This window comes from Grus americana, chromosome 8 (assembly GCF_028858705.1).
Source record: "Grus americana isolate bGruAme1 chromosome 8, bGruAme1.mat, whole genome shotgun sequence".
In the NCBI taxonomy this organism is placed as follows: domain Eukaryota; kingdom Metazoa; phylum Chordata; class Aves; order Gruiformes; family Gruidae; genus Grus; species Grus americana.
This window is the reverse complement of record NC_072859.1, coordinates 6,982,589-6,995,139: the sequence shown is the minus strand read 5'-3', so window position 1 is coordinate 6,995,139 and position 12,551 is coordinate 6,982,589. Positions and strand designations below refer to the sequence as shown.

The window sequence follows — 12,551 nt, the reverse complement described above, 5'->3', positions numbered from 1 at the left end:
TGCTCTGAGTCACTCCCGTGAACCACCCATGGTGACTCCAAAGCACCTGGGAAGGAGTTGGCCACACAATTTGAGCCTGCACGTGGGTAGGCACAAGTCTACATGGTTCCTCTCGAAACAAAAGCCAGCCCTTTTGTTGTGTCTTGCAAAGAGGCAGCCTGGGCTTGCTGGGAGAGCTTGCGCTGGAGAAGGTCCTGAAGCTTGTAAGATGGGAGCTTCTGCTGGAAGATCTGGACTCACTAAAGTAGAAGTCTCTGTGCAAAGACTGAGGTGGGGGAAAGGCGGCGATGCTATGTGGGTTCCGCAGAGCACCCGCAAGACAAGGGTGAATGGGTTTCTAACGGGCTGTAGCTGAACTGGATCACTCCCAGGGTGCCTGAGCAGACAGCGTGCCACCCTGGTGTCGTGGGACATCTTGGGTGGGAGCTAGTGACAGCTTAGCCCGGAGACCTCTGCCACCCAGCATCTCCCCCTGCTCATCTCCCCTCTCCTATCCAGCCAGTGCAAACTGCTCACATGAAATCTAAAGCAAACACTGCAATAGTTGTCTTTCTGTCGTGAATAACGTCAAGCCTTTTTTTTCTGTGCGCTATTGAAGCAGCAGCTGTATTTCAACCAGCTGGCAGCGCTCTGGGAGGAGATCAAGTGTTCTTAGCAAAATTGGGCCAGATCTATGGCTGGTGGAAACCGGTGTAATTCTGTTTGACCTCCGCGCTGAGCTGCTTTATACCAAGTTTGAACTGGGCTCCTGGGATTTTTGGGGAAGGAGAAGTGCTTTTTGTAGAGGTGAAATACTCCGGCATGATGTTAGTGGTGTCTGCTGGAGCAGGAGGATGAGGAGCTTGGCTGCACAGTCAGGCAGTGATTTTGGTTGTGTGGGGAGGTCTCCGAGCACTTGCTGTTGCATAGTCCTCTTCTGAAGCATGAAAAAACCCACCAAACAATAAAAAAAAAAAAAAAACCCAAACAAAACCTCCTCTGTGTCCGGGGCACCTGGAGCTGTGTATGTGTGTATTGCTACACTCTGCCCGTGCGTGTTGCAAGACCAGAGCACCAGCCCTGCCAAAACATCCAGCCCTTCTGGGAAGCGTCCGCAGCACCATGTGCTTGTCCTGCAGGATAAGCTGTGCCAGGTACCACGGGACAGGCGCCAGCCCTTGCTCTGGGCTCGGGAACAGCTTGTTTTGAACATCGGTGGCACAGAAAGCAGAGAAAGTGGGAGCAGATGTGCCTGTGGGCACCGCTGCCCATCTCCCTGGCACGGGCAGGAGTCGTTCCTCTGACGCTGCTGCCCGCAGGCATCCGCCCCTGTGCTGCTGACCCCTGGGATGCTTGGACACCCCACCCCTGTACCAGCACTGCCCCGTGCTCTCAGCCAGACCCCCAACCTTTGCACAGAAGGTCTCGGGCAGCAGAGCTGCTCCGTGTGCTGGATTCACTAAAATAGCGTGTCCTCTCGACGCTCAGCTCTCCTGTCCCTCTGCTCTGTCCGGCTGCTAAGGGGTAGCTCGGCGTGGAAGTGGGCTGAGAAGGACGTGGGGGACTGGAGAAGGCTGGGAGGAGTTGGAGGGGAAGGAGCATGCTCAGATGAGAGGTGGGTTTTGGGTGTTCATTTGTGATTTTTGTTGTTGCTTTTTTCTCTTCCCTTCTGTCTGCACCCATCTCCTTGTCAGAGCCCTTCTCTGTTATATTCAGAGATTTGGTTCTTAGTCCTGAGGATCTGAGAGGACCTTTACTGTCAGAGGCACCGCGTCCATCATCCTGCTACTATCAGAGCTTCTCCTCTGCTTTGCACCTCCCTCTACCCCTCGCTGAACAAACAAATGCCTCTGTCCCAGCTGTGCCAGTCCCAGTACCTGCGCTGGCAGGTTCCAGCTTGCCGTGTCCTCGGGGACCGAGGTTGCTCCTCCAGAGCAGCGTGGATGTGCCCTCAACACAGCAGTAAGTGGAAATAGCAGTGACAGGAGCAGTGGGGGTGAGAGGAAAGCACTGAATAAATCATGCCCATGGATGGCTTTTTCTGCCTGACTTGGTTTCTCTTTGCTAGGAGCTGCGCAGGGTTTATTGCATTGCGCATCTCTGCTCCATCTCCTGGTTCGGTTGGGTGTGCTGGGCTCGTGGCTCATTTGCATGGGTGCACTTTTTCAGTGCTGTTGACATCTGCTGATCTCAGATTGCTTTCCAACCATTAAACCCTATGTGGCAAGAGAGAATTGAAGGAGGGGAAGACACCTCATTAATTTTTACTCCACCCTGCATCCTTCCCATCTCTTTTCTCTTGCAGAGACAGGGAGGAATATTGTTTTGCTTGCCCTAGGGGGAGACGAGATGCTATTTAATCGCCTACCACCACATAGCACGGCTGGTGAAGTCAGGGGCTAAAGGATGCTGCGCTTGGCTGTCACTGCATGGCACTTCAGGCAGGATGGTGCGCCCTGAATTGCCACCTAGCCTGTCAAGGCTGCTGCTCCGATTGGAGTGGGATTTGGGCAAGATGCGTTCCTCCGTGCTGCCTGGATTACTGCCCTGAGCGAGCCGAGTCCCCGGTGCCGGTCACAGTGAACTGTGGCTCCTGTTTTGCTAGGGCAGGGCCACCGCACCGATCTAACCAGCCTTCAACCTCCTGCCTGCCTTGGTCCCGTGGCTTGCAGGATGCTTGTGCAGGGGCCAGCCTGGTGCCCGCCCCAGGCGGCTGATGTCCCCACTGGGGTGGCTGGGCGCAGGGAGGTTCCTAGAAGAGGAGGACCTGGAACTGCTGAGTAACAAGGCCAGGCAAAGGGTGAGCTCGCTTCTGCAGCCTGTCGTCAGCCGAAGCCATGAAATGATTAACTCGGTGGGGAGGTCAGGGAAGCGTGGCTGCCTGGAAGAAGCGTCTCGCCCACTGCTGGAGTAAGCACTTGTGAGCAGCCGGCTGCATGCTGTAGTTTTAACCCACGCAGGCACACAGCGTTCAAGCCTTGCCTTGACGACTCCTAACCACGCATCTCCAAGGGCAGCAACCCTTGCCTCCTCATGCCCAGTTGTGTGTGACAGGCTGAGCCCCAGGCATTCCCCTGCTTCCCGTTGCAGTTCCCAAAATCAGCCTCTGCAACATAAATTGTGCCCTAGCAAGGCCATGCCCTTTCAGGTTTTTTTGGGTGGTTTTTTTTTTTTTTTTTTTGAGTCCGGTGCTATTTTGCAGGTGGTATAGCAGAACACTGCTCTGCAAAGCAGCTCTGTATTTAAAAGCAAAAGCGATGCATAGGACGTGTGTTTTTAGCATCCCAAATGTATTGAGATCAAAGGCACGTCCTAAGGACGCCGATGGTTATCGCTACCTCCCAGAGTGCCAGCGCAGCCTGGGATCTGAACAGTCACACAGTACACGATCCCTCTGGGTCCCAGCTTGGCTCCTGCTGGGCATGGCACAGGGAAGGGGATGGCGAGGAGCTGGGCTGCTGCGGGAGCTCGTTCTGGTGGGGAGGCAGGAGCTTCCATCCTAGCCCAGCTCACAGCTTCCGCACCGCCTGACAGTGCTGAGCGCGGCCAAGCAAGACTTGGTTAGCAAAGTCCTCTACTGACGGGCATCTACTTCCCTTTTCAATGCCCCCGGCTGATGTTTTACAGGAGCTGCAGATGTTTAATATCCAAGGGCATTTTTTTTTCCCCAGGGTGGGCTTTTTCGAAGCAGGAAGTTGAGAGGGTGAACAAAGAACACAATGATATTCTAAAAGTGGTCGTATTTTGCTGTAGCTAAATCTAGCCGTTGTGCCAAACAGATTTATTTCTCGATGAAATCATCCACAGGAAGACGGATCATGCTTTCCAAGCAGTAGTAGTGTTGTTGTGGCAGCTGGGCTGGTTTCAGGTGATGGGCAGAGCAGTGTTTGTCAGGAGAGGTAATACTTCTGTTAGATGCACTGGATTGCTGGAAGAAAAACAGGCAACCCACTGGGACAAGGGAAATAAAACAAGAAATGTGTAAGCAGAGACGTGGCCAGCTTCGAGCTAGGTACGTTCCTTGGTTTGAAGATTTCTTGCTCCATCTCAGACCTAAGATGGATTTGGGCCAGCATCTCTTTGGAGTTTTCTTAGCTGTCTTGCTAGAAGATAATTGCTTTCCCTACAAACCTTAAGGACTTGACACCCGTAGTTTATCCATCTTAACCTTCCTCTGTAAGCAAGGCTGAAAGAGAGAAGATTAAAAAGCATACGGTGCTTTTCATAGCTTCTCACCCCACGGTGCTGGGGAAGGGGCGTACCGGGGGGGAGGTTAGCCTGGCTCTTGGGGAGACAGGCGGAGATGGGGACGGGAGTCTGCTCCAGGAAGGATTAATGCAAACCCCCGGTTGAGCAGATACTGGCTGAATCCTGCCTTGATCGCTCCTGGCTCCCCTGCTCCGCTCCTGCCTTGGTGTCTGGGGAAAGCGGGGTGGGGGGTGGGGGATGAACCGGATCCTGCTGCGGCAACGCAGCATCTGGGAAACGCTGCTGGAGGCTTTTTGTGGAAAGGTGACTCCACCTCATAGGTGTCACACCAGGGCTGGGGTGAAGCAGGAGAAACAAAGACGCCTTTGTGGCGGTTCCCCTGCCCCTGCAGAGCTGCCTGGCCCTGCACCAGCGAGGTGCCTGGCTTGCTACCGAGACGAGAGGTTTGGGGGAGGCTGGCTGAGCAGCCAAGAGCTTCCCAGAGCTGAAATTTGGTGGTAGCTGCTTTCTCACCTGGAGATGCAGCCTCCCTCCCGGCAGCAGCGTAATGTGGCTCGGATGGGGTAACCCCTGAGGCTGCCAACCCGCACCTTCCCCCCCAGCCCTCCTCGATGCATCAGAGGTGCTGATAGCGGGATGGGTGGCCTCTCGAGGGACATCCGTGCAATGCCCGGGGTGGTCCCGGCGGGCAGGAGGGTGCAGGCATGCCCATGCAGCACAGAGCGAGTGGGTGCAGGCAGAGCTGCCTCCGGGAACGGAGCGAACGTCGGCGCGTGGGTATGCGGCGAGCGGGTGCGTTGCCAGCGCAGCGCTGCCTCTAATCGCCGTTGCTCTGACCTCGGCTGGAGATGCCCTCGCTCCAGCCTGTGCCCAGCCAACCGCCACCACCCCCCCCTCGCCGGGCTGGAGGGAAAGCTCGGGGACCCACGTGCTCTGGAAGAGGAGGTGGTGAGACCCTCCAGGTCTCGGATGCACCCTTAGAAATGCCAAATTCTACCCAGGGGATGGAAAATCCCATGTCCTGGCATCTCCAAGCAGCTTGTTCCACCAGCATGAAACACATTTAAAATTTTGGGGGTAGGAGAGGACGCATTGATCCCTACACACATGGTTTTTCTCCGTATCATTGCCGCAGGGCAGTGGGAAGCAAGACCAACTTGTTCATCCCCCCCTTCCGCACGATGCCGTTTCTGTCGCAGGTTGTTGCTCCCGTTTTGGAAAGCCCCTGGGACTGCGAGAGTTAATTCTTCATCCCAGCTGCTTTCCTCCTAGAGCTCAGCAGGAAGAGGGATTGTGCTAGGCAAGGGGCACCACTGCGTAGGGGGAGGAGAAAAAAAAAAAAAAAAAAAAGAAAATAGCTTCATGTTCAGACCTTTTACCTAATTTCCAAAGGTTCAGACCTGAGGGCCATAGCAACGCGAGCTGCCGGTGGCGTGATTGGAGGCGGCGGGCTGTGCTGGGCTGCCCTCCCAACCAGCATCCTCGCCGCTGGGACGCAGCCGGTGTCGAGGCCGGTGTTGGCTTTCTGCCTCCCCTGCCCCTCGTCCATGGGATGAGCTCGAGGCACGCAGTGGTGGGGTTTTTTTGGTTTGGTTTTTTTTTTTTTTCCAGCTGATTGCTTTTGCTCGTTTCGAGTGCGTTTTCCCTGGTTTCTATGAGTTGTTTAAAAAGTTCTTGGCATTTGTGAAATCAGATGGCACCCAGGAAGGACTGGTCTCATGAAAACCTGCCTAGAAATTGATTGGGTAGTAAAAACCCAGAGAGTTGTTATATATATTTGTATAACCACGTAGAAGTGAGCGGGGGTGGCACTTGGCAGCTACAGAACAGAGTTTGGCCTAAGGGAGCCTGAGTCCAGCAATACTTTGCTTTTACCAAGGTCAAATAAGCCTTTGCAAAAATATCAGGATTCCTGCCATCCAAAAGCCGTCCAAAGATGGGACTTTGGGCAATAAAGACTGCAAAACGTTCTCGTTATGCCTATAGCTTGCTAATTCTCCTTTTGGATTTATTAGTGTGGTTCAACCATCAAGTTCATCTCCAAGCGCAGCCCATCCTGGAGAGAGATCCCGCAGTCTCTGCGGGGAAAAGACCCAATGAAATTTGGATCTGCTCCCTGGGGGTTTTCTGAGCAACAACTGCTTGCTTTGGTGACACCATCCCCTTTTACTCCTTGGTAGCCCTGCAGAGCTGATGCAGCCCTGGGCCAGTTTCTGCAGGTCATTGAGATCGAATCACCTGCAACACTTCCACAGCCACTTTTTGGAGCAGAACTGCATTTTAATCTGAAGACGTGAGCACTTCTGACAGTGCCGAATCTGCCACAGCGGCGAGTCGCTGGGGAAAGAAAGCAACAAAATTGGTTAAAAGCAAAAGTGCTCGCTAAGGAAAAAGATGGGGATTGTAGGAGCAACTGAGTTGACTTAAGTAGAGCTAACCTGTATTCCCCAGATCGTCAGGATCACCCAAAGCTTCAGCAGAGCAACTAACTTTGACTACATCCGTGTGACGGTTCTCTTGAGCAGGCAGCATCTTCCTTAGATCGTTCCTCCTCGGTGAGCCGCAAGGTTAGCAAAGCATATGCTCAGCAGTTCACTGAATCAACTTAATTCTCCTTACGCTGGCACCGGGTTCCCTTTGTCACAGGGAAAGGGTTTTTTTCAACGCGAAGCTGGCTGCGTTTCTGCTCTCCCTAGCTTGTGCACGGCAGCCTGTGTTTACAGTTCCTTTCCTAGAGAGGAGAACATCTTTCTGTGCCTGTTATACATTTATCTTCGAGTCAGAATTAGTATTTAAAGAAAAAGAAGGTCGATATACTCCAGACAAAGCTACCTTTGTGTTTTCTGGAGACTTGCTGTGCTCAAAAGCTTTCTGTGTATCCCCGCAGCATTTGAACCCTGCCGCAGAGCAGTGAAAAGCAGTTCATCCCTAGGGAGCTGTGTGTAGAGAGGATCAGCTTCCCCTGGATTTTAATAAGCCGTGAAATAGGGTATCCGGCTGTTTCCATTATTCTAGTACTCTAATTTGTGTATAAAAAAAAAAAAAAATTGCACGTTTTAGTCCATTCATCTTAAAGATCTGTCGTGATATTTCTAGTCTTAGATGTCCTTTGAAAGTAAGGCTGTCTCTTCAGCCGCATCCTACTCCAGTGCTCATCAGACAGCAGCTCTGAACAAACCCAGAGGTCTGGCTTTGGGGCTGCATAGCTTTGGGGGGCAAGCAGTTGCAGGAGGGCTGCTGTATGAGATGACCTTGTGTCACATTATATAGGAGCCATTCCCCACCATTCCCTGTCCCTTCTACCTCATTTATAGGGTGCTTCTCCTGCGCCACTGGATTCGTGCAGAAAAGCCGTGAAAGCTTGGAGCATCTCTCTTTTTCCCAGGGGTCTGAGCCTGCAGGCACATTTCCCTTGCAGGCACTGAGCAGCCGAGAGCTGGATTGCTCACTTGCATTCAACTTTCTGTTCTTAAGGATTCATTGGAATATGAATAGGATCCTTATCAAACCAGGTTCATCCAAAGGACAAGGCCATATTAATTGTTTGCAGAACTCTAACAAATAAACAACATTCCTCCTGAGTCCTTATTTGCCTGCTTTAATTCCAATGGCCAACTCAAGCAGGGGCCACAGAGCTTGGCAGCGGCGGGGGGGGGGTGACAGCCTTTGGCAAGTATTGGACTGTGCCCAGCTTCCCAGGTGGTGCGACCAGGCGCTATGGAAACAACTTCTGGCTGGAGCCTTTAAATTCTGTATTTGGGAGGGAAAAAAGGAAAGAAAAAAAAAAAATAAAAGAAAGAGTGCCTCTCACATCTAGGGGTCCAAACATAGAGGGGAGACCTGCTGTGAACAAGGCTTTTTTCCTTGAAGCCATTTACCGTGGTCTGGAGTAAGGTGGGGAAAATGGATAGCAATAATGGTGATAAAATAGAAGCGTGGGGCTTGGCTTCCTTCCCAGGCAAGGACTGGCATCCTAAAGCTTGAGGGCTGGAGTACAAGAGACCAAAAGCCATAATGACTTTCTATGCCCCAGGAAAAAAGCAAGGGATGCAGGGCATGGCTAGAGCTCTCAACACCTGACATCTCCATTGCTTCTGGAAAGTCCTCTTTGGTCAGGCTGGTCATCTGCCCAAAGAGAAGAGAAAAAAATTGCATCTCCTTTTGTCTCAATGTAGACTGGATGGCCAAAAAGCCTTGTTATTTTCAACCAGACTGCCCTGTCCAGCCATCGCTGCTCTGCAGAGCGTGTCTGTGTGGTTTCTTTGCTGATGGGCAGCCAGGGGTCTGCCCCACACACCACGTCGCTGCTGGGGCTGGCGGCTCGGAGGCTGAGCCCACGGGGAAGGAAGGGTGCTCGCTCGGTTGTGCTGTGTGGCAAAAGCTGGCGTTGACGCTGGCCACGCTGCTGGCTCACCAGAAGGGCTCGTGTCTGCAAAACTTCAATCTAGGGCTAAATTTAAACACCAAAATGTAGCATTTAGAAGCCCAGCCCTTGTCTCCAGTGGCTGCCTCTAGCCAGCCCTCCCTTTGGCAAGGAAGAAGCTTTTGTTTTCCCTTGACTCCAGACCAGCTTGGAATAATAACACCAGCAAAACCCTCCCTGCCCCAGCACAATGAAGCAGAGCTCTCATTTCCCAGATGTGCAGGAGGGAAGTGCCCAGCGTGCCGCCTCCTGATGCTTCCCTTCCAGATGTGGAGTGGCAGGGAGCCGGAGGCAGCCTGTCGTCGGCTGGGAGGAGGGCTGGGGAGCGGGCGGCGGAGTTTTCCTCTGGAAACCCACTGGATCTCACTGCTTGTGTCTGGGGAAGCGGTTTGGGCTGCCCTGCCAGCTATTCAGCTGGTTTGCAACAGCTTGAGTTGCGCTGCAGCGAGGAAGTGTCCCTCCAGTGAAGGTGAGGATGTCTTCATCCTCGAACAGCGCTTGGTCCCCCATCTTCTCCTCTTCAAAGACCCCTCAGTCCTCACATCTCATGGACAGGGGTCAACGTAAAGCCTCGTGCCAGGGTGATGCCGAGCTAGGAGCCCTGCGGGATGAATTTGGAGATTGGAGCCTGTCCCTCTGGGATGAGGTCAGGGGTGTTTCAGGTTCAAGCGGTCCATGAAAGATGCCTTTTTTTGGGCAATGCCCCGGGCAGAGGGATTCAGACAGCGCAGGAAGGGGCTGCCTGTGGGCACAGCTGCCTCTCACGGTGCCGGCGGGCGATGCAAGCCAGGGCACCGCATCGCCTGACCCGGTTTGGCCATACGTCCCCGGTGGAAAATTCCTGCCCATGGGCAGCGTCCTTCTGCCTTCGTTTTTAAGTGGCTCGCTAAGGACACAGCTAACGCATGGAGATAATGGGTGCTGACAGCAGCCTGGCTGCTGATTGGGATTTTGCCTGGGCTTACATGATATTTGTAATGAAAGGAAGGTGGGAGTCGGGTTTGGTGGAGGAAGGGGTGTGATGGGATAGGAGAGACGGAGCTTGCAGAGGAGCCGGGGCTCTCCGAGGACGTCACAGGAAAAGATGCTTACATTAAAAGTCAGCGTCGAGATTACTCATATCCAAGTCATCGGTGTGCCAGGGAGGCTGGGGACAGGGTGTTCCCGTGTGTGGGATGGGGATCCAGACCCCGCACAGTGTCAGAGCTGATCCATCCCCATGTGGCAACAGTGCTGAGCATTGGGAGAGGTCACCTTAAATTTGGGGGTGCTCATGGCATTTCCCTGCAGTCCTTCAGAGGCTCTCTGCTCTTCCTTTTTACATCCTTCCTTTCCCTTTCTCTTTTCCCCTTATTTTTATGCAGCAGTACACATCACCCGTGTTCCCAGAGCCCACCCAATTAGGGTGGATGTTTTGCAAATCTAATAATTTATTTCCAAAGTTTTTTTTTTTTTCCCCAAATTGAATTTTCCGCTGGGTAGCAGAGGTGCTTTGTTTGCCTCTTTGTTTACGAGGGAAAAATGCACACCAGAAAAAAAACAAAACGGTAGGTGTAGGTTAACTTTCAGCTTGAAGCCATTTGACTTGCCGTGAAGGAATGATGCAGGTGTCTCAAGTCAAACCCATGCGTGAGCCTTTGCAAGATTAGCTCTTGTAGTTTGTCTTCCTGAATGTGTAAATATATCCAAGAGAAACCTTTGCCCCGGTGGCAACTCAGGATAGTTTCCAGTCTGTCTCAAAAAAGAAATCTTGAATAAAAAATAGAAAGATTTAGACACACAAAAGCATCTGAAAGATGTAAACAATCTGTCTTAAGAAGGGATGTATTTAAAGAAAATCGGTGAGCAAGAAAAATCCTATGGAGATGCTGGACATGTGAAGGGAAGATGTGCAAATGAAGGCAATTCATGTGAGGTACCAGGTAAAGCCTAACTATGGGTGGTGCTGTTCCAAAAAGGGAGGGAGCGTAAATGATTTATACCGGGCCGTAAAGCTCCTGACCGTGGAGCCGCTTGTTGCTCGATGCTGGTTACGGGATCCCCGTCCAGAGCAGCTCACATCTGCAAACAGGGTGTACGGGCTGAGGAGCGCTTTGAACCAGCATCTGCAAGCACTCATCTCCCTCTGCCCCGCACCGCTGGGATCGGAGGCACCGAGGGGCTCAGGAGGGGAGCAGTGCGAGCGGGAGGAGCCGTGTCCCCTGCGTGCCCGTCAGCGCTGAGGCTGAATGGGGTGCATCTCAAAACAGAGACGCCGTTCCCGGCTGGGCCAACCTTTGTCATTTCTCAGGGGCGTTGCTGGGATGTTAACGGGGATGCAGGAGAGGAGAAATCCAAGCAGCTGCTTTTCCCAGGCTCCCCAGCGGTGATGTATCTGCCCAGTCCCAGCCCTTCTGCCCAGCGACCCATCCTGCTGCAGCCGCATGTCACCGATCAGATGGTCCCCAGCGAAGTGTTATCGCCAAGAGGCAGGCGGTAGCCCCGGGGCACCCCACCATCTCGCTGAGTCGGCTGGCCCAGATATGAAAGAAAAACAGAGATGGGAACTACTGACTCAGCAACAGCCACCCCAAAATGTGCTGGCAGGGAGAAGGTGTGTTGGTAGGGCTGCAGAAACAGCCTCTCCTCCATCCGAGAGGACGCCTTCAGGTGCTGTGCAAGGAAGATTTCTAGGCTGAGTTTCTGGGTAGCGGAGTGCGGTGTCGGTGTGTGCGGCGTGTCCGTGCACGGCCCAGGGGAGGGGTGAAAATCTTCCTGCTCTACCTCTTCCTCCATCCCTGTCTGCCAGATGGTCTTGCAGCATCCTCTGCCGTACAAAGCCCAGTGCCCCGGGTCTGGACACTGCGCCCGGGTTTGCAAGTGATGCTCAGGGTTTGCGACTGACTCACACTGTGTTTCTCTGCACGGGTAAAGGGTTCATATACCACTTAGAGAACCTGGAGTCCAGGACTTAATTCATCCCAGCGTGGCAGGCTGAGGCTCTGGTGTCACCTCAGCAACCTGATGGCACAGGGCGGAGGAAACCAGGGATGTAACCATCCCATCAAAGGTTTGGAGACCTCCAGCATCTCCAGCAGGGCTACCACCTCCGTTTTAAAAATAAGAGCTGGGAAAAGTTATACAGAGTTAAGAGGAGGGGAAGAAGAATAAAAAAAACCCAGATGGAGCCAGCCCTGTGCTGGAGACGGGAGGCATACGGCCAGTGGAGGAGGAGGAGGAGAGTGAGGAAGGGGGTGGCTGCTCCCGGCCAGCCATTTGGGTAATACTGGCGGCGGTCACGTGCGGAGATCTGCTTTCGGCATAGCCTGCGTGTTTGTGCGGCACGGGGAGCGGGTGCGAAATCAGCTCCTGCTTCCAGGAACCCTCCCAGCACAGGATATGCGGCAGGGAGCTGGTAAACATGATACAACCGCTGGCCTGTAACTCAATCGGCTCCCTGCGTTAGCCGCTCCCTGCCCGGGCACCTCGCTAGCCCGATGGCTTCTCGGGGTGTCAGGGCACGGGACGGCGTGTCCCAGGGCACAGGGTATTGCCGGCGGGGAGTCAGGAGTGATGGGAAGTGGGGAGGGGAGCTTGCACTGAGGGTCTGGGCAGCTTCTGTAGCCCAGGGAGGGTGGATTTTCCTCTGGTGCAGCCTGGGTCCAGCTGCTGCTTTCAAACCCTCTCCAGCCTCAGCCGCAGGCTCCCAAAGTCAGAAATAGCCACTTGGCTGAGGAGCAAATATCTCTCCAGACCTCCCCTTCCCCACCTCCCCGTCCTGGCGGCGGCGGGAGCCGCGGGTAACAGCCCGCACCCATTCACAGATAACACCCGCTCTCCTGCGCCGGCTGCCGGCACGCCTCGAGCTGCTCCTAATCTGCCTGCTCACAAAAATATATCTTCCTTGGGCTTTTTGCCCCCCTCCCTCCTCTCCAGAGAGCTTGTTTATTGCTGGGTGTAG

At 53.6% G+C, this 12,551-nt stretch overlaps 1 protein-coding gene across 9 annotated transcripts in view; it reads left to right on the top strand.

The window, feature by feature from the left end:
• Positions 1 to 1,070: 1,070 nt before the first annotated feature.
• LOC129209706 (uncharacterized) overlaps positions 1,071 to 12,551 on the top strand; it is a 29,479-nt gene continuing 17,998 nt past the window's right edge. For 6 of the 9 annotated variants that reach the window (XR_008578163.1, XR_008578162.1, XR_008578160.1 and 3 more), the window contains exon 1: positions 1,071 to 1,941. Coding sequence is in view for 2 of the 9 variants with exons in the window: in XM_054834515.1 (XP_054690490.1) it covers positions 1,588 to 1,594; positions 1,674 to 1,941 (275 nt within the window). In the remaining 7 variants the exon portion in view is untranslated. The remainder of the gene's footprint in view (positions 1,942 to 12,551) is intronic. The other 3 variants (XM_054834515.1, XM_054834514.1, XR_008578166.1) reach the window with 2 other exon arrangements.